The following is a 20901-nucleotide window of genomic DNA, read 5'->3' as shown; positions in this document are numbered from 1 at the left end:
TTCAATTGTTTATTTTTATAATTTTATTCTTTCTTTGGAAAAACTTTTTCAATAATTTTTTGCACTCCAACTTCCACAGCCGCTTTTGCTATTGATTTTTTTATCTCTTCTTTAAACGCGTGTAAGAGATCTTTCACTTTTTCTGGTATCTTAAATTTCATTTTCGCTTCCGCATTCATATTCGCTTTGGGTAGTTTTGTAAGTTTCATTAACATCTCTTTCGATGGATTTTTTAATATTTTTTTCAAATAACGCTCTGTTTTTGGTAATTTAGAAAGCCATTTTGGTGAATCCGTCAGCATTGTAAATACTTCTTCCGTCATTTTTTTTTTGTTTTCTGAATGAATGTCGACTGGAATAGTGTAGCTCAATTTTTTTTGTCCGGGCTCTACTTTCAATTTGTCTGCCTTGAAAGGGAACTGTTGTATTTTATTCGAAAAATAATGACTTATGTTGTGTAGTTTTGGAATCCCTTTCGTTATTTCCGTTACTACTTTAATTATCTCTTCTATAATTTCAGTTCTTTCTTTTGGATGCATGTCCGAAAGAATTGAAATTCCCAATTTTTCGTGTTCCGCATTTACTGTAGTTTTTTTTTCCTACATCACCTGATTCATGAGTATAATCATCATTGTAACTATAATTACTTTTCTCTTCCGTCGTGTCCTCATTAGCGTTTTTGCCTTGACTGTCTTCGGTTTCTGCACGCTCTTTTGAAAGTCCTAAGTATTGGTGTGGCTTGTTTCTGGGTAGTTTATCCAGAAAATTCGGTTTTCTCTTTTTGAAACCTGCTATCGACGATGGCATAAATAGTCGGTTACATTGTGACACTATATTTACTTTTTTCCTCACAATGTAGTTGTACAGCATTCTTAGTTTCACTATATCGCTGATTGTAAAACCGTTGTTCTCACCCATCGATATTCCATTGTACAGTGGCTGTGGACGTACATATAAAAGCAAAGTGAATTTGGTAACTAAGTGTAATAACACCGCAAAGCATAGTGTACCTGGGTCAAGATCGTAGCTCGTCCATTTACTGAATGTTTGTGGTAATGGAAATGCCCAGCACTCGAAAAGTCGTATTTGATGTCGTAGAACAACCACTGATCGTGATTGAGTTTTTGAAACAAATACTTTTTCTCTGAAACACAAATTTCGCGTTTAGAAGTCTTAATAGTTTTTCTAATTCAAAGGGAGCGATAGTTCACTAAAAAATGATTTAAAGTACCCGGTAAGATATTATCGTCGATCACTTTGATGTACTCGTCACGATTCGGAGCGTTGTGCTGCGGTGGGATCCCAGCTATCGACAACACAGCTTCTGCCAGCTCGCCCCCCGTAGACATGCAGTCGTAGCCCAAGATGACAGGCTGCAACATGAAGTTACACATTATCAGTCGTTCTCTTAACAATATTTAGAATACTCTGAGTATGTTTTGCATTAGTGAATCGTAAACTAGGAAAGATGTTACCAATTTTGGTGTCTGAATGTTTATAAAAGTTTTACAAAAAGGTGAGAAACTTTTCCTCCAGAAGGCCTTACAATGTTATTACTTTTACCAAAATTTGTCTTTTCAACTGAGTAATTTGGAAAACTTTCCAACGTTAACGGTGTTATATACTTGAACTCCTTCGTTGGTAAGATTCAGGATCGAATGGTCGCCACAGCCCAGTTGACCTCGACGGTTGACGAAGAACACCCAGCGTGTCACCTCGTCCTTCGGCGGACTTGGCATCTCCAGGAAACTGATTCGCGTCACACTGTTGATCACGTTGAGGAAAAGACGGATTCGGTCGCGGAGTACTTTGTCTAGAGGAAGTAAATGTTATAAAAAATCAGGGCTGTTGTTGTTTTAAATATACATACGTGACAAATACTTTTTAATGTAATACGAACCATTAAAAGAAATAACATCGATGTAATAGGGAATAACCCCTTGAGGCCATAATTTTAACTTTCTAATTTCTTCATCAGACAAATCAAAACCGGGTTCGTCGTCGACACCTAGGAACTTCTCATCCCCCTGATCATTCTGGATGATGTCAGTGGACCAGTGAGCAGGAACTAGCTTCATATCAGATGGGTCATTAACCTCGTTCAAAGATTTTCTGACAGCGTGAAAGTATTCTTGCTGTTTGCCGATCGGAGCACCCAGACGTGATGCTGAGGATGTGTTGAGCAATAAGTTGCAATGCACGAGCTATTTCCGTCCGTGACAGACATAGCCTGGGATTAATTTTCCTACTCAATACTTCACTTATTCTGAATGACTGAATTACGCGAATTATCTAAAACCAGTATGTGACTAAACAGCAAACAATGACTGCACTGATAGCCCAGTCTCAACCACTCGTTTCAAAACAATTGTACGCGGCATCAACAATATTTTAATGGTTTAAATAAGCGTTTGTGTGATTCACGCATTCAGGATTCTACTTTGTTCATTATTTATTATTTGATTAGATTTTTTTGCGGTTGTAAAAACAAGAGAATCGTAAAGACTCCAATTTTCGTGAAACCATTTACGGAAAAAGTAGAAAAAATGGTCAATATAATATAATAAGGTAACTTCCGAACTGTCTTATTAGCTATAGCCAGTGACTGACAACCTCAGGAAGTACTCGTAGTTGTCTATGCTCAACCATCTAAACGTGTGTTTGTGTTTACTTTTTCCTTGATTTGTAGAAAAATAAGTGGAAAGAGAATTCAGTATTTTATTGTAATACTTACGCTTTGGACACATCAAAACTGTTACAAAAAATATTTTAACGCAATAAACTGGACCGCACCAAACCATGGTTATGAGTAATGTAATAAAATGTTGAATTCAATCCCATAACAATTAACAATAAAACAACTGGTCACAAAAATCATTTGAGTAGTTTCCGGCGTTTTATGGCATTGCAACATAGAATTATACTTACTTTGTTTTTTTATGTAAACTATCTAGCAGAACATTACATATACAGTGGTTTATGCAAGCCGATTTCAAACAAAAATTTGACATGAGATTTTTAATTTTCAATTAAATTTGTCAAGGATCAAGGTATCCTACCTCATTAAAACTACAAATGCTGCCATCCCAAAATAGTTGACCTTGTGAAGACATTTTCTGGCAGCGTGGATGTATTCTTGCTGTTTGTCCATACGTCTCAAAGGGTACCTACTTAACTGTAAACAGATTTTTTTTAAACCTTTTAACTGCTACTCTACTCTCTTTTAACCAAATGCTTTACCCAAATGTATACCGTTCTCACAATAAAATCCATAATATTCAAATTAAAAATAGGCAGACGAAGACCCGGGTACCAACTTGTTTATCATAGAAACTCAGTAGTTCTAGTTAATTCGGCGGCGACGTACTAGAGTAGCATTTCTGTGCAGGTTGAAGCCATGCCTACTGACCAAGAACATCAAGTAACGAATGGTGAATAAAATAGATATTATAATAAATATTAAACGTCTTCTTCAAATATATAAAATTCCCGTGTCACGATGTTAGTTACCGGACTCTTCCGAAACGGCTTTACCGATTATTATCAAATTTAATATGCTTTTTCAGTAGGTCTGAGAATCGACTAACATCTATTTTTCATACCCCTAACTGATAAGGGTTGCTCAAACCAAAATTTATTTTTTTATTTTATGGACGATTTTTTTTGGGTTTTATATTGTTATAATGTGGCATTGAAAAATACATACATCTAGAAATAATTTATTAGGCAAAACAACGTTCGCCGGAGCAGCTTGTATATTACAATCATACTGACTTATGTGTAGTTTTGGAATCATTTTCGTTATTTCTGCTGTTATCTTAATTATCTCTTCCAAGATTTCTTTTTTTTCTTCTGAACGCATTGAAAGGCCCATTTTTTCGTATTCCGAATTTACTTTGTTTTTTTCTTCTACATCGCCTGATGCTTGAGTATAATCATCATGGTTACTGTAATTTCTTTTCACAACATCGATCACGTTGGACACCTATAGGTTACTTAGCAAATATGGTTTTGCCATATAAATTGTATCTAAGGAATATGTGACGAAGGGCTGGACTTGGATGTTTTACGATCCTGCGACTTGCCCAATATTTGCACAAAATATCTTAGGAATCGATAAAGTCATTTTGAAGGAATTTAACAAACACCGCATCTTTTTTCTATCGTGAACTCAGTAAAATACTTGCCACAATTTATTTAATTTTCATTACCTTACACCTCTGGGGTAGCCAAAGGTATTCTATATATATACACTTGCTGCCCCAGCAAACGTTGATTTGCCAAATATTTGTTTTTTCTAGTTGTATTTTTAATGCCACATTGTAAAAAAAATAAAAACAAACAATTTGGTCTAAACAAAAACAATTTTTTTGTGTGAGCAACCCTTTTCATTTAGGGGTATGAAAAAAAGATGTTAGTCGATTCTTGGACCTATCAAATACGCATTAAAATTTGATAAAAATCGGTTAAGTCGTTGCGGAGGAGTACGGTAACTAACATCGTGACACGGGAATTTTATGCATTACCCAATAATTTTATTAACAAGGTTGTCTATTTTTCTCTTTATAATTTCCACACTAAATCTTTCTAGTGCTTCTTTCGCAACCATCTTCCCAGCCTTTTTCACAATGTCCACTATAACTGATGCTTTTCCTTCTCCTTTAAGGTTTTCTCCTGGTCTTTTTTTCATTTTCTTTTCCACTTCAATATCCCCTTTGAATATGTTGTCCATTTCCATGAACATTTCTTTCTTAAAAGGGTATTTTAATATTTTTTTTAAATAACGCTCCGTTTTTGGTAATTTCGAAAGCCATTTTGGTGAATCCATCAGCAATGTAAGTACTTCTTTCGTCATTTTATTTTTTTCTTCCGAATTAATTTTGACTGGAATAGTGTAGTTATATTTTCTTTGTCCGGGCTCTACTTTCAATTTGTCTGCCTTGAAAGGGAACTGTTGTAATATATTAGAAAAATACTGACTTATAGTAACTGACTTATAGTAACGTAGTTTTGGAATCCTTTTCGTTATTTCTGCTATTACTTTAATTATCTCTTCCATGATTTCTTGTTTTTCTTCTGAAAGCATTGAAATTCCCAATTTTTCGTATTTCGAATTAACTATATTTTTTTCTTCTACATCAACTGATGCTTGATTATAATCATCATTGTAACTGTAATTACTTTTCTCTTCCGTCGTGTCCTCATTAGCGTTTTTGCCTTGACTGTCTTCGGTTTCTGCACGCTCTTTTGAAAGTCCTAAGTATTGGTGTGGCTTGTTTCTGGGTAGTTTATCCAGAAAATTCGGTTTTCTCTTTTTGAAACCTGCTATCGACGATGGCATAAATAGTCGGTTACATTGTGACACTATATTTACTTTTTTCCTCACAATGTAGTTGTACAGCATTCTTAGTTTCACTATATCGCTGATTGTAAAACCGTTGTTCTCACCCATCGATATTCCATTGTACAGTGGCTGTGGACGTACATATAAAAGCAAAGTGAATTTGGTAACTAAGTGTAATAACACCGCAAAGCATAGCGTACCTGGGTCAAGATCGTAGCTCGTCCATTTACTGAATGTTTGTGGTAATGGAAATGCCCAGCACTCGAAAAGTCGTATTTGATGTCGTAGAACAACCACTGATCGTGATTGAGTTTTTGAAACAAATACTTTTTCTCTGAAACACAAATTTCGCGTTAAGAAGTCTTAATAGTTTTACTAATTCAAAGGGAGCGATAGTTCACTAAAAAATGATTTAAAGTACCCGGTAAGATATTATCGTCGATCACTTTGATGTACTCGTCACGATTCGGAGCGTTGTGCTGCGGTGGGATCCCAGCTATCGACAACACAGCTTCTGCCAGCTCGCCCCCCGTAGACATGCAGTCGTAGCCCAAGATGACAGGCTGCAACATGAAGTTACACATTATCGTTGGATGTCAGTCATTCTCTTAACAGTATCTAGAATACTCTGCGTATGTTTTGCATTAGTGAAGCGAAAACTATTTTGGTGTCATAATGTTTATAAAAGTTAAAAAATAAGGTTTGGCGCCAGGAGGCATTACAACGCTTTTATTTTTACCAAAAGCTTGTGTAATTTGTCTTTTCAAGTGAGTAATTTGGAAAACTTTGCAACGTTTATGATTTATATACTTGAACTCCTTGGTTGGTTAAATTCAGGATCGAATGGTCGCCACAGCCCAGTTGACCTCGACGATTAACGAAGAACACCCAGCGTGTCACCTCGTCCTTCGGCGGACTTGGCATCTCCAGGAAACTGATTCGCGTCACACTGTTGATCACGTTGAGGAAAAGACGAATTCTGTCGCGGAGTACTTTGTCTAGAAGAAATAAATGTTATAAAATTTTCAGGGCTGTTGTTGTTTTAAATGAACATACGTGAGAAATACTTTTTAATGTAATACGAACCATTAAAAGAAATAACATCGATGTAATAGGGAATAACCCCTTGAGGCCATAATTTTAACTTTCTAATTTCTTCATCAGACAAATCAAAACCGGGTTCGTCGTCGACACCTAGGAACTTCTCATCCCCCTGATCATTCTGGATGATGTCAGTGGACCAGTGAGCAGGAACTAGCTTCATATCAGATGGGTCATTAACCTCGTTCAAAGACTTTCTGACAGCGTGAAAGTATTCTTGCTGTTTGCCGATCGGAGCACCCAGACGTGATGCTGAGGATGTGTTGAGCAATAAGTTGCATGTAATGCACGAGCTATTTCCGTCCGTGACAGACATAGCCTGGGATTAATTTTCCTACTCAATACTTCACTTATTCTGAATGACTGAATTACGCGAATTATCTAAAACCAGTATGTGACTAAACAGCAAACAATGACTGCACTGATAGCCCAGTCTCAACCACTCGTTTCAAAACAATTGTACGCGGCATCAACAATATTTTAATGGTTTAAATAAGCGTTTGTGTGATTCACACAAGCTTATCCCGGCCGAGAGAGAAAGGCCTATCTTTGCAATTTTCAAAGTCAGCACTTGTTTTTATGGATGCTTTTTATGATGCTGGAGGGAATCTCAAAGATAAGGAAGTTGTCGCATTTTGGCATTCGCATCCCTTGCAGAAAATCCACCATCTTTGAACACGGTAACTTTACTTAATTTATTTTATATCCAAAATAAATTAAGTAAGAAGACCAGACGAAAATGTGAATATTATTTGATTGCAATATATTTATGACAAAATTTTATTAATTTATTTATGCATCATGGAAGACTTACAGCTAAAGTAAACATAATAAAAACAGTGTGTGACACTGACAGCCAATTAAAAGTCTTCACTTCTAAAGAACAGATTGATAAAGTGTGTGTGAACAATACAATACAATACAGCCACCAAGAAGAAACAGGATAACAATCAAACTTGACTTAATACATTTCAAGCAAAATCCCAGAATTAAAAGTCTATTATACAAAACTTAATTAAAAAAGCTGAGGCTCATGCACTTTCTGGAAGAGGATACACTCGTCACGAAAGGATCAAAGTCATATTGTCTGTACAAAATCATTACTTGCACGCACTATAAATGAGTTTTGCCTATAATTTGTAGAGGTAAATGGAACGCACAGTGTTGAGTTCCATCGCTTCGACCTTACAGGAACATTAAAGTAAAATTTGGATAGAATATCGGAATTATTAATAGAGTTATTGAAAATTTTAAATAATGAAATGCAGTCAGAGATTGATCACCGATTAATAAGGGGTAATATATGACACCTCTTACAGATTGAGATAATATTCAGATCGGTACGGTACCTTCTGATGATAACACAAATACTTTATAAATCTCTTCTGAATACTCTCTATACGATCAATGTATTTGTGGTAACATGTATTCTAGATCTCAGACGCGTACTCCAAGTGGCTTCTAACAAAAGTACAATATAAGATTTTTAATGTTTTTTTTTAATGTTTGCTTCTTGACTGAAGCACTTGGGGAGCCGCATTATGAAACCTAGTGCTTTATAGATGCTTTAGCGACTATGGCATTGACATGTAATTCAAACGTAAGCTTCGAATCATGATATACACCCAAATCTCAGATGCAGTTCGTTCTAAAAAGTACTTGATTGCCTTACATGAATGGATAACCGAACATTTGGCAGGGTTGAGACTCCCAAGACAGTAGGCCTCCAGACGATATAGATCATCCTGAAGTGCCACCACGTCCGCACATGATGATATTGTGGCATAAATTTTCATATCGTCAGCAAAACACAACAGTTTGGATGAAGTCAGGTAAGAGCTGATGTCATTTATATAGATAATGAAAAAAAATGGGCCGAGCAATGAACCCTGGGGGACTACACTGGGGACGAGCACCCAACCAGACACATAATTACTTAACGCTACTGCTTGGGGCCTGTTCTCCAGGTAGGAAGAAAACCATCTGAGTAAGTCACTTCGTATTCCTATGTTATATAAATTTGACAATAAGATATCATGGTCAATCCGATCGAAAGCCTTACTGTAAGCAGTATAAATGACATCAACCTGCTTACCGTTATCCATAGATTCAGTTATAAAGTCATTTAGCAGAATTAAATTGGTGACAGTAGACCTTCCGTTCAATAAACCATGTTGAAAAGTACTAAATGAGTTTATGTTGTGCCAATGACTGACAACCTCAGGGAGTGGTTCTCTTTGCCAAAACATCTAAACGTGTGTGTTTGTGTTTACTTCTTCTTCGTTTGTAGAAAAATAAGTGGTGGTAACTCTTCTTCTAATATATAAAATTCCCGTGTCACGATGTTAGTTACCGTACTCCTCCGAAACGGCTTTACCGATTTTTGCCAAATTTTATATGCGTATTCAGTAGGTCTGAGGAGCGGCTAACATTTTATTTTTCATACCCCTAAGTGATAAGGTTTGCTCACACAAAAAGAATGTATTTTGTTTTTTGGACGAAATTTTTTGTTTTTATTTTTTATAATTTGTCATTAAAAATACATACAACTAGAAATAATTTATTAGGCAAAACAATGTTTGCTGAGTCAGCTTGTTTTATTATAATACGTACGCTTTGGACACATCAAAACTGTTACAAAAAATATTTTAACGCAATAAACTGGACCGAACAAAACCATGGTTATGAGTAATATAATAAAATGTTGATTTCAATCCCATAACAATTTAACAATAAAACAACTGGTCACAAAAACCATTTGAGTAGTTTCCGGCGTTTTATGGCATTGCGACATAGAATTATAACTACATTGTTTTTTTATGTTTTCTATCAAGCAGAACATTACAATGTATTAAGTACGTTTATTTCATTGCCTGTAAAGCAAGCTGATTTCTAAAATACAATTTTAATTAGATTTTTACTTGTCAGTGAAATTTGTCACTTTGTCGAGTAGTTGGTAACCGTGATTTACTCATGACGGCTTAGCATGGATTAATTTTTGACGTGTTATTACGATTATTATGTAATTGTATAGACATACAGTATGTATGTGACATTGTGTTACTTATCCTGTTTTGTTTTTTTGTATAATTATACGTAGACACGTATCTATTCATTTTTACAAATTTTGACATGTATAATTTTATTAATTACTAGCTTTCCCGGCCAACCTCTTATCGCCCAAGACTCTGTAAATTAATTACTTATGCCAATCGCGTCATTATTGCAAGATCGAAACCACCTTAACATACATCTAGCTGCTACTGTGACTTCTTATGCCCGATTTCATGGTACCCTGATGTACTGCTTACTCATGATACATGCTCTCCTGCTGATCACCCCTCATGTACTATTATTATTACTTGCTCTCTTGCTATCACTCCGCTGAACTACTAATATCTTCTTTCCTGGTACTTACTAGCATCATGTTCTTCTCCTATAGAAAATTATTATTTTTATACATATTGTCAGCCAAGCTAAACTCAACAGGCTTCGTACCGCCTATCTTCTTACATCGTCGTGTTATGGGACAACCGCATCTCCGCAAGATCGACATCCCAAAATCACCCTCTGTATTACCTGCTCTCCTGATACCATCCTCATTTTAAAATTTACTACATTTTTTTTAGAAAACGATTGTATGGGAGAAGAGAAAGTAGGTATAGAAAGATGTTGATTTAACACTTTTTCAAGTTTTATTTTAATTTTATCACCTACAAACCTTCTCTGGACTTCCACAAATAACTCAGTGCCAAATTTAGCCAAATCGGTAAAGGCATTGTTGAGTTATAACATTACAACGAAAAGTGGCATTGATTTTTATATACACAGTGTGTTCAAAAAGTAAACATTTTTTTTTGACCAGTACGCAGAAATTTTCGTTATTTGTTAAGCTGTTACCATGCGCCTATTTAAAAAAATAAATAATAAATAAATCGCGGTAGGGAACCTTAAACATGGCACAACTTTGTCTAGATTTCATTCCTTTTTACAGATAAACAAGCAGCTCCATCGAGACTTGGCTAGTTATTTACAGAATGTTTTTGCTGGCATATAGATTTCTGGTTCAAATGTATGTATCCATTGTCGACGTCGAGCTTAATTTATCATAATAAACTCAGTATTTCTAGTTAATTCAGCGGAGACGAACTGGAGCAGCATTTCAGTGCAGATTGTAGGCATCACATACTAGCTTCACAATACTAGCCATGCCTTCTACGCAAGAAAATCAGGTAACGAATAGTGAATAAAAAATTCACATATACCTATAGAACACGTTTAGATACACCAGAGGTGAATTAATAAAAAAAGTAATAAACAGACCGACGAAAAATTACAACGCAGGGGGTACTGGAATCATGTCCAGAACCCTGTATTGTGGTAAGTATTTTGCATAGGAAATGGCCGCGATGTTTGTTAAACTCCTACAAAACGACTTTATCGATTCCTTAGATATATTTTTTGCAAATATTGGGCAAGTCGCAGAATCATAAAACATTCAAGTCCAGCCCTTCGTCAGATATGAAAACCCTAGAAACAATTTGTCAATGGCAAAACCACGTTTACTAAGTAACCTAGTTTACTATAAGTATGTAACGAGATCGATGTTGTTCAATATGATTTTCAGTAGATATCATATTGAACAACAAACAAGGTAAAGTTAAAGAAAGATAAAATTGGACACACAAATGCTGGGAATGAGTCACAGACACACATTTGATAAAGTATTATGTATGTAAATTAAAATGACTTAAAAATGTAATTTGTGAGACGAGACTGAACAAACCTGAGATACTTTTACAAATAATAAACGTACGCAGTCGAGAAACTGCACTACATGAAAGTTAATTGGCCGCCGTTTCGCAGCACAGTATCTATACTAATGTATAAAGCTGAAGAGTTTGTTTGTTTGAACGCGCTAATCTCAGGAGCTACTGGTCCATAATTGAAAAATTATTTTTGTGTTGAATAGACCATTCATCGAGGAAGGCTTTAGGCTATAAACCATCACGCTGCGACTAATAGGAGCCAAGATACAATGGAAAATGTGAAAAAAAGGGCAGGTATAAATCATAACTTATATCTTCTACCCACGGGGACGAAGTCGCGGGCAACAGCTAGTTATGTATAATGTTACAAACTGTACCTACATTCATAGCGCTTATTGTTTTTTGGTTTCTGAAACTTGCACAGTCTCTTCCTTAGTGGACTTGATACAGCAAACGCTTGTTTTTCAATTGTTTATTTTTTATATTTTTTCTTTCTTTGGAAAATCTTTATCACTACATTTTTTGCACTCCAACTTTCACAGCCGCTTTTACTATTGAGTTTTTTAACTCTTCTTTAAACGCGTGTACGAGATCTTCCACTTTTCCTGTTATCTTAAATTTCATTTTCGCTTCCGCATTCATATTCGCTTTGGGTAGTGTTTTAAGTTTCATGAACATCTCTTTCGATGGGTTTTTTAATATTTTTTTCAAATAACGCTCTGTTTTTGGTAATTTAGAAAGCCATTTTGGTGAATCCATCAGCATTGTAAATACTTCTTCCGTCATTTTTGTTTTGTTTTCTGAATGAACGTCGACTGGAATAGTGTAGCTCATTTTTTTTTGTCCGGGCTCTTCTTTCAATTTGTCTGCCTTGAAAGGGAACTGTTGTATTTTATTCGAAAAATAATGACTTATGTTCTGTAGTTTTGGAATCCCTTTCGTTATTTCCGTTACTACTTTAATTATCTCTTCTATAATTTCAGTTCTTTCTTTTGGATGCATGTCCGAAAGGATTGAAATTCCCAATTTTTCGTGTTCTGCATTTACTGTAGTTTTTTTTCCTACATCACCTGATTCATGAGTATAATCATCATTGTAACTATAATTACTTTTCTCTTCCGTCGTGTCCTCATTAGCGTTTTTGCCTTGACTGTCTTCGGTTTCTGCACGCTCTTTTGAAAGTCCTAAGTATTGGTGTGGCTTGTTTCTGGGTAGTTTATCCAGAAAATTCGGTTTTCTCTTTTTGAAACCTGCTATCGACGATGGCATAAATAGTCGGTTACATTGTGACACTATATTTACTTTTTTCCTCACAATGTAGTTGTACAGCATTCTTAGTTTCACTATATCGCTGATTGTAAAACCGTTGTTCTCACCCATCGATATTCCATTGTACAGTGGCTGTAGACGTACATATAAAAGCAAAGTGAATTTGGTAACTAAGTGTAATAACACCGCAAAGCGTAGCGTACCTGGGTCAAGATCGTAGCTCGTCCATTTACTGAATGTTTGTGGTAATGGAAATGCCCAGCACTCGAAAAGTCGTATTTGATGTCGTAGAACAACCACTGATCGTGATTGAGTTTTTGAAACAAATACTTTTTCTCTGAAACACAAATTTCGCGTTTAGAAGTTTATTAGTTTCACTAATTCAAAGGAAGCGATAGTTCACTAAAAAATGATTTAAAGTACCCGGTAAGATATTATCGTCGATCACTTTGATGTACTCGTCACGATTCGGAGCGTTGTGCTGCGGTGGGATCCCAGCTATCGACAACACAGCTTCTGCCAGCTCGCCCCCCGTAGACATGCAGTCGTAGCCCAAGATGACAGGCTGCAACATGAAGTTACACATTATCGTTGGTTGTCAGTCGTTCTCTTAACAGTATCTAGAATACTCTGCGTATGTTTTGCATTAGTGAAGCATAAACTAGGAAAGATAATTATTTTGGTGTCTGAATGTTTATAAAAGTTTTACAAAAAGGTGAGAAGCTTTTCCTCCAGAAGGCCTTACAATGTTATTACTTTTACCAAAATTTGTCTTTTCAACTGAGTAATTTGGAAAACTTTCCAACGTTAACGGTGTTATATACTTGAACTCCTTCGTTGGTAAGATTCAGGATCGAATGGTCGCCACAGCCCAGTTGACCTCGACGGTTAACGAAGAACACCCAGCGTGTCACCTCGTCCTTCGGCGGACTTGGCATCTCCAGGAAACTAATTCGCGTCACACTGTTGATCACGTTGAGAAAAAGACGGATTCGGTCGCGGAGTACTTTGTCTAGAGGAAGTAAATGATATAAAATAATCAGGGCTGTTGTTGTTTTAAATATACATACGTGACAAATACTTTTTTAATGTAATACGAACCATTAAAAGAAATGACATCGATGTAATAGGGAATAACCCCTTGAGGCCATAATTTTAACTTTCTAATTTCTTCATCAGACAAATCAAAACCGGGTTCGTCGTCGACACCTAGGAACTTCTCATCCCCCTGATCATTCTGGATGATGTCAGTGGACCAGTGAGCAGGAACTAGCTTCATATCAGATGGGTCATTAACCTCGTTCAAAGATTTTCTGACAGCGTGAAAGTATTCTTGCTGTTTGCCGATCGGAGCACCCAGACGTGATGCTGAGGATGTGTGAGGACGGAAATAGCTCGTGCATTACAACTTATGAGCAATAAGTTGTAATTGCTCATAAGTTGTAATGCACGAGCTGTCCGTGACAGACATAACCTGGGATTCATTTTCCTACTCAATACTTCACTTATTCTGAATGACTGAATTACGCAAATTATCTCAAAACCAGTATGAGACTAACCAGCAAAACTATGACTGCACTGATAGCCGAGTCTCAACCACTTGTTCCAAAACAATTGTACGCGGCATCAACAATATTTTAATGGTTTAAATAAGCGTTTGTGTGATTCACGCATTCAGGATTCTACTTTGTTCATTATTTATTATTTAATTAGATTTTTTTGGGGTTGTAAAAACAAGAGAATCGTAAAGACTCCAATTTTCGTGAAACCATTTACGGAAAAAGTAGAAAAAATGGTCAATATAATATAATAAGGTAACTTCCGAACTGTCTTATTAGCTATAGCCAGTGACTGACAACCTCAGGAAGTACTCGTAGTTGTCTATGTTCAAACATCTAAACGTGTGTTTGTGTTTACTTTTTCCTTGATTTGTGAAAATAAGTGGAACGGTAATTCAATATTTTATTGTCATACTTACGCTTTGGACACATCAAAATTGTTACAAAAAATATTTTAACGCAATAAACTGGACCGCACAAAACCATGGTTATGAGTAATGTAATAAAATGTTGAATTCAATCCCATAACAATTAACAATAAAACAACTGGTCACAAAAATCATTTGAGTAGTTTCCGGCGTTTTATGGCATTGCAACATAGAATTATACTTACTTTGTTTTTTTCATGTTTGCTATCTGGCAGAACATTACAGTGGGTTTATTTCTTGCCCAGTACAGCAAGCTGATTTCTAACAATGATATAACAGAAGATTTTACTTTTCAGTGAAACTTGACAAGTATCAAGGTTTCTACGTTATAAAACTGAAATCTACAAATGCTGCCCTCCCAAATTAGTTCACCTTGTTAAGACATTTTCTGGCAGGATGGAAGTATTCTTGCTGTTTGCCAATACGTCTCAGAGGGTACCGTACTGCAATAGATTTCGAGTTGATACACGTTTGGATATTCTAGAAAACCTGATCCAATGCAAGGGACGTGGAACGTATCGGTGTGGGATTTCTGTTTATTAGGGAGCATGGCAGTGCTCGGCCAAGTCGAGCGCGTAGCAAACACTGCCGTACCATCCTTTAGGTACTGGAACCATTTCGCCGCTATATCGGGACCCTATTTGAGAATGTTTGGGTTCGACCAGAGCGCAGAAATTTTCATTATTTGGTAAGCTATTACCATGTTCTGTATACATGTACTTAAAATCTAAAACTTCAAGTCTCTTTGTTTAGTTCCGATGTTAACAAAAGCTTGGTTTCGCATTTTACACACTCACTTTACCCGCCTACCCTTCAACAGAAAAGTGAAAACAGCAACTATTATAATAATAAAGAAATCGCGGTAACCGCGCCTTAAACATGGCACAACTTTATCTAGATTTCATTCCTTTTTACAGATAAACAAGCAGCTCCATCGAGACTTGGCTAGTTATTTACAGAATGTTTTTGCTGGCATATAGATTTCTGGTTCAAATGTATGTACCCATTGTCGACGTCGAGCTTAATTTACCATAGAAACTCAGAAGTTCTAGTTAATTCGGCGGAGACGTACTGGAGTAGCATGTCTCTACAGGTTGTAGGGATCACATACTAGCTTCACAATACTAGCCATGCAATTAGTAAGTAATTGAAATAAGTTAAGATTGATTTAAATGTAAATAATTACCTATGTCATCCTACTTGTAAGAGTTACTGGCTCCTAATGTTATGTAACGTAGTCTTATAAGTGTAACGTTCCTACCTACCTATAATTTTGCATGCCGAAAATAGTAGGCGATGAATGTAAAACTATATTTTTATAAACTATCACCTGTATTTTGTACCATACAGGTATCTTGTTCAAGTCGCAGAATCATAAGTTCCCTAGAAATAATTCAAATTAATGGCAAAACCACGTTTGCTAAGTTACCTTGTTTATTTTAGGTATCTAATGTGATGCTTATTTTTCCATTAGACTTTCGTCACATTTCGCAAAAAGTATCTGTGTGAATTAAAATGACTTGAATGAGTCTCCTAACAAAATAAAATTATTTGTAAGGAGACTAAACAAACATGAGATACTTTTACGAATAATGAAACATGCGCAGGGGGGGGGGGCTGTACTGCATGAAAGTAAATTTGCCGCCGTTTAACATCACATTAGTATCTATAATGTTACAAACTGTACCTACATACATAGCGCTTATTATTTTTCGGGTTCGGAAATTTGCATCGTCGCATCCTTAGTGGATTTGATAAAGTAAACGCTATTCTTTTCATTTTTTTTTATAATTTTTAATTAAAATTAGCCACTTAAGAAATGCTGCATAAAAGACACCAAGTTCTCCTAACACATCTTTCACAAATTTTCCAGTCTTTTCTGGTATTTTTTTATTGCTGATCCTATTTTAATATCAAATTTCATTTTCTTTTCCACATCAATATCCCCTTTGGATATTTTTTCCAGTTCCATCAACATCTCTTCTTCCGTCATTTTATTATTTTCTTCCAAATTAATGTCGACTGGAATAGTGTAGCTCATTTATTTTTGTCTGGGCTCTACTTTCCATTTGTCTGCCTTGAAAGGGAACTGTTGTATTTTATTCGAAAAATAATGACTTATGTTCTGTAGTTTTGGAATCCCTTTCGTTATTTCCGTTACTACTTTAATTATCTCTTCTATAATATCAGTTATTTCTTTTGGATGCATGTACGAAAGAATTGAAATTCCCAATTTTTCATGTTCCGCATTTACTGTAGTTTTTTTTCCTACATCACCTGATTCATGAATATAATCATCATTGTAACTAGTTTTCTCCTGCGTCGTGTCCTCATTAACGTTTTTGCCTTGACTGTCGTCGGTTTCTGCACGCTCTTTTGAAAGACCTAATTATTGGTGTGGCTTGTTTCTGGGTAGTTTATCCAGAAAATTCGGTTTTCTCTTATTGAAACCTGCTATCGAGGATGGCATAAATAGTCGGTTACATTCTGACACCATATTATTTACTTTTTTCCTCACAATGTAGTTGTACAGCAACCTTAGTTTCACTATATCGCTGATTGTAAAACCGGTGTTCTCACCCATCGATATTCCAATGTACAGTGGCTGTGGAAGTACATATAAAAGCAAAGTGAATTTGGTAACTAAGTGTAATAACACCGCAAAGCATAGAGTACCTGGGTCAAGATCGTAGCTCGTCCATTTACTGAATATTTGTGGTAATGGAAATGCCCAGCACTCGAAAAGTCGTCGAGTTTTTGAAACAAATACTTTTTCTCTGAAACACAAATTTCGCGTTTTGAAGTCTACTTGGTTTTACCAATTAAAACACTCAAGTGCTGGGAAGAGGGTTAAACTATAGCTGCACAAGTTGATCCAGTGCAGGTTAAGCTATGCTTGACATGGTCGGTCCCTGGACGGGTGACCATATATGTCGTAGCGAGTCCCTCCCTGTATCGGATGGTGCGCTCATTTGTGGGTCCCGCCTGATATTCATACATTTTTGACAGTCTTTACGGGCATCAGAAGCTAGTTAGTCTGAGTAAGGGATATCGTGTTGTCTAGGGAACTGGATTAAGGAGGTCAGATAGGCAGTCGTCTCTATAAAACACTGGTACTTAGCTGAATCCGTTTAGACTTGAAGCGAAACCTAAGCGGTCGATGATAGTAAGCGTTGCAGTCATCGGCATTAGTAAATAGCGGAATTGGGCCCACGAAACAAACACATGCCTTACAAAAAAAACATTTTAACCAATGCTGCCGCTTCGTGACGTGAAGACGTATAGTAGAATTTTATATTGAAAGATAAGTATCTATCTTACCAAAATTATTACAATGACCTTCACTTCTTTCAGTAATATTTAATCGGAACTTATATATTATTAAAATATTTTAGTATCAATAAATTGTATTCGGCGATTAGTGCTAATTTTATTTTGTGCAATAAACTATGCAAAGTTCATATCGTCGGCCTAGCCTTTTCCCAAGCATGATGGGGTCGGCTTCCAGTCTAACCAATTAGAATGCTTAATTATCTTAGCTTAGGCTATATATTATTTTGAAAAACAAAATAGTATCCACCTATCTGTACGGGCCGAAATAGGGTGGATGGTGATTTTAAAAATACCTTCCTTATATCAGATATCAACAGCTAGTGAGTAATATAATAAAATATTGATTTTAATCCCAAAACAATTTACAATAAAATAACTGAGTACACAAACAATTTGAGTTGTTTCCAACTTTTATAGCATTACAAAATCCAATAATCGTTAATTCTTAATACCGATTGAATACGTGTGGATACGTGTGAACCATATTACAGTATCGAATCCGAATCATCAAATAAATAAGTCAAATTCTACAACTTTCACTCACCGCCATCTTGTTTCATTCTAAGAAAAGTTAATATTAGGATTGCTAGACAACTGATAAACATACATATATTTCAAAATATAGATAAAACAAATAAATGAGACCCAGACGCAGAACAAATAATCGTTATCATCTAAAGTACTTTCACGATTTCAATCAAGTAAGCACACCGTGTGCAGCTTGAGCCAGCTTGAGAAGGATGCTTATAATATTTAATTTTTGTAATTAGGCCGAAAATAAAAAATGAAATTTAAATTAAAACAATACTTATTGCATACGTATAACAATTAAAAAATAGAGAGGTGTCACACAAAACTTCATGACAATCGTTCAAGCCGTTTGGGAGGTGTTCAATAGGGATGATGACTGGGTATAAATAGAAAAAATCTCATTAGTCCCTCAGTTAGATAATTGAAAAGTATGAGGTACGTGTTTTTTCCTTTTTCAGAAAAACTAGAATTGACAAAGATTAACTGCTTTAAAGTTTAGGAGAGGGGGCTTGTGACGTAACGATAGAGTAAAATTTATACTCAATCGTGACGTCACGCGTAAGTCTCATTCACTGTAATTTGGTAAATTTATGTTTGCGGGACAAATTAAAAAATACGTATCCATTATTATACAAAAAACTACAAGACGGACACTGCAAAAAAAAATTGTCGTCATCCCTATTGCAAACATACTTCCTCAACATACAAATTTTATTTACAAATAATATATAGAGAGGTCGCTGTTCAAAAATCAAAAATGTTTGCATGAAAAATTATTTACGCTATTTCAGATTCAGACACGCTGTTTGTATCTCTTATGACAGATTTCTCAGTTCATGAACATAAATTTTCCAGCGGGCCGATACTCGTGGGAACCAACCTCGGGGCACTTGCGACCACCAACACTCAACGACTTTTCACTTTCTTAAACCAAAAGCATCCAAATATAGACTCTATGGGGCACACATTAAGTGCAAATTGTATATATACGGTGTCTTACTAGAAAATAAAGCTGTTTCAGAAAATTGCATGCTATCAAAACTACAACGGTTGCGTTCGCAATAAAACAAAATGGCGATAGCGGGTTAGGGTTGGCATGTTTATGTAAATGTAGCATATTGTAAAAATAAAATAAATTAGTCTTAATTATGTTATTGTTATTGGAATTTTGAGGGCGTATCTCTTCGCAATATTATTGATTAAAACTTGGTGCTGGTAGGCCCTCTGACTAACTCAAAACCTAAATAAAACACTAAGAAAAGTAACTTGACTTTTAAAGATAACACTCACGAATTTTTGTTCACAAGTTTTGTATAAAGCTGTGTAGTTATATTTTTGTCTGAAAAAATTGTATTTGAAAAATACAATTTTTCTTTTCGTTACTTTGTGGTAACTACAAATAGATTTTATACAGAAGTATTTTAGCGTTGAATTGTTTAGCGTAGAATTGTTACACTATACTAAAGTAAAAACACTCAAACAATTTATTTACCCGAACGTAAACCTAAAAAGAAAATCAGTCCCTTACAAAAAAAAAATGCATAGACAGCCCTATATAACAGTTGCAAAATTAAATGCGCGCGCATAAATTTCAAAATAAGAACATCGTTTATCGGAGAGACATCTTTGGGGATGTATTATGGTATGTGCTGAAATAAATGCACTTGACTTTGAATAACTTTGTAATAAGAGAGAAAGGGACAAAATATACATAAATGTTGATAATAAACGTCAAATGAAAATGTTCTTGTCCTATATGTGCTTTGTAACTGTATTGCAATTGCGCTTTATCAAATGGGATAAGTCTGCGGTTCTAGTAATATTTTTTTTTGTTTATTTTTAAAAAAACGTCTCCCGCACTAAGGAGTTTAATCCTTGTGTCGCGGGGGGTTTTACAAATGATACCCAGACTCAGATCAAGCATTTGTGGATCACACAAATACTTGTCCTACGCGGGGATCGAACCCGCGACACGACACGCACAGTGGTTTTGGCGTGGTGACCTCTACCACTCGGCCATCCGTGCAATCGATATTTTAGATAATACTAGGTGAGTACTTATGGACAGTTTTAGTCTAAGAGCCATAATTTACAAGGCATTGACTGTACGGATACTGTAGCCGCCGGTTCCATTCTCGCTTAGGACAAGCGTTTGTGTGATCCACTTTTACTTTTTGTGCGTCTTTGTACATTTGACTTGAATGTTTGTGAAACCCTCCGCAATATAAGGATTAAAGGACTCAAGATTCAAGGGGCGGGAAGCGCTTTGAAAAAATGTTACATTGTAAATTACTTTATAACGAAAAGACTTACTATGTAAAGCTAAGAAATAGTTTAAGTATGGTGTCAAATACGAATAAAAGACACTTTTCTTCATTGGAATTGAATGGATAGGGTAAATCAATACATTAGATTTGCATGTATTAAGGTACCAGGGCTTTTTTCCGCTTGAAATTGAGATTATGTAGGTATTGCAGAAATTGAATAAAGACCGCTTTTAGCGATAAGACCGCCCATTGTGGCGCCATGTAACTATTTATTTGAATGCAATCCTCTTCTTATGTGGT

General features: G+C 35.7%; 3 protein-coding genes and 1 long non-coding RNA gene across 4 annotated transcripts; all 4 read right to left on the bottom strand.

Moving 5' to 3' along the window:
- Nucleotides 1-242: 242 nt before the first annotated feature.
- LOC113501245 (zinc metalloproteinase nas-13-like) lies at nucleotides 243-2974 on the bottom strand. The gene is made up of 6 exons (XM_026882327.1): nucleotides 2735-2974; nucleotides 1901-2167; nucleotides 1626-1813; nucleotides 1232-1373; nucleotides 1011-1144; nucleotides 243-939 (listed from the first exon to the last, which is right to left on the bottom strand). Exons 1-6 carry the CDS (start codon nucleotides 2799-2801, stop codon nucleotides 517-519), a joined length of 1221 nt encoding a protein of 406 aa, XP_026738128.1. The 5' UTR covers nucleotides 2802-2974; the 3' UTR covers nucleotides 243-516.
- A 1548-nt stretch (nucleotides 2975-4522) lies between these two features.
- Nucleotides 4523-11369, bottom strand: LOC113501392. The gene is made up of 6 exons (XM_026882522.1): nucleotides 9059-11369; nucleotides 6431-6697; nucleotides 6155-6342; nucleotides 5766-5907; nucleotides 5545-5678; nucleotides 4523-5473 (listed from the first exon to the last, which is right to left on the bottom strand). Exons 1-6 carry the CDS (start codon nucleotides 9123-9125, stop codon nucleotides 4523-4525), a joined length of 1749 nt encoding a protein of 582 aa, XP_026738323.1. The 5' UTR covers nucleotides 9126-11369.
- Nucleotides 11370-11522: 153 nt separating this feature from the next.
- On the bottom strand, nucleotides 11523-14860 carry LOC113501243. The gene is made up of 6 exons (XM_026882325.1): nucleotides 14462-14860; nucleotides 13585-13851; nucleotides 13308-13495; nucleotides 12907-13048; nucleotides 12687-12820; nucleotides 11523-12615 (listed from the first exon to the last, which is right to left on the bottom strand). Exons 1-6 carry the CDS (start codon nucleotides 14526-14528, stop codon nucleotides 11728-11730), a joined length of 1686 nt encoding a protein of 561 aa, XP_026738126.1. The 5' UTR covers nucleotides 14529-14860; the 3' UTR covers nucleotides 11523-11727.
- A 1822-nt stretch (nucleotides 14861-16682) lies between these two features.
- On the bottom strand, nucleotides 16683-17566 carry LOC113501241. Its single transcript, XR_003401278.1, has 2 exons — nucleotides 17147-17566; nucleotides 16683-17075 (listed from the first exon to the last, which is right to left on the bottom strand). It is a non-coding gene; the product is annotated as an uncharacterized LOC113501241 (long non-coding RNA).
- Nucleotides 17567-20901: the final 3335 nt, after the last annotated feature.

This window comes from Trichoplusia ni, chromosome 15 (assembly GCF_003590095.1).
Source record: "Trichoplusia ni isolate ovarian cell line Hi5 chromosome 15, tn1, whole genome shotgun sequence".
Lineage (NCBI taxonomy): Eukaryota > Metazoa > Arthropoda > Insecta > Lepidoptera > Noctuidae > Trichoplusia > Trichoplusia ni.
This window is presented reverse-complemented; position numbering and strand designations above follow the sequence as displayed.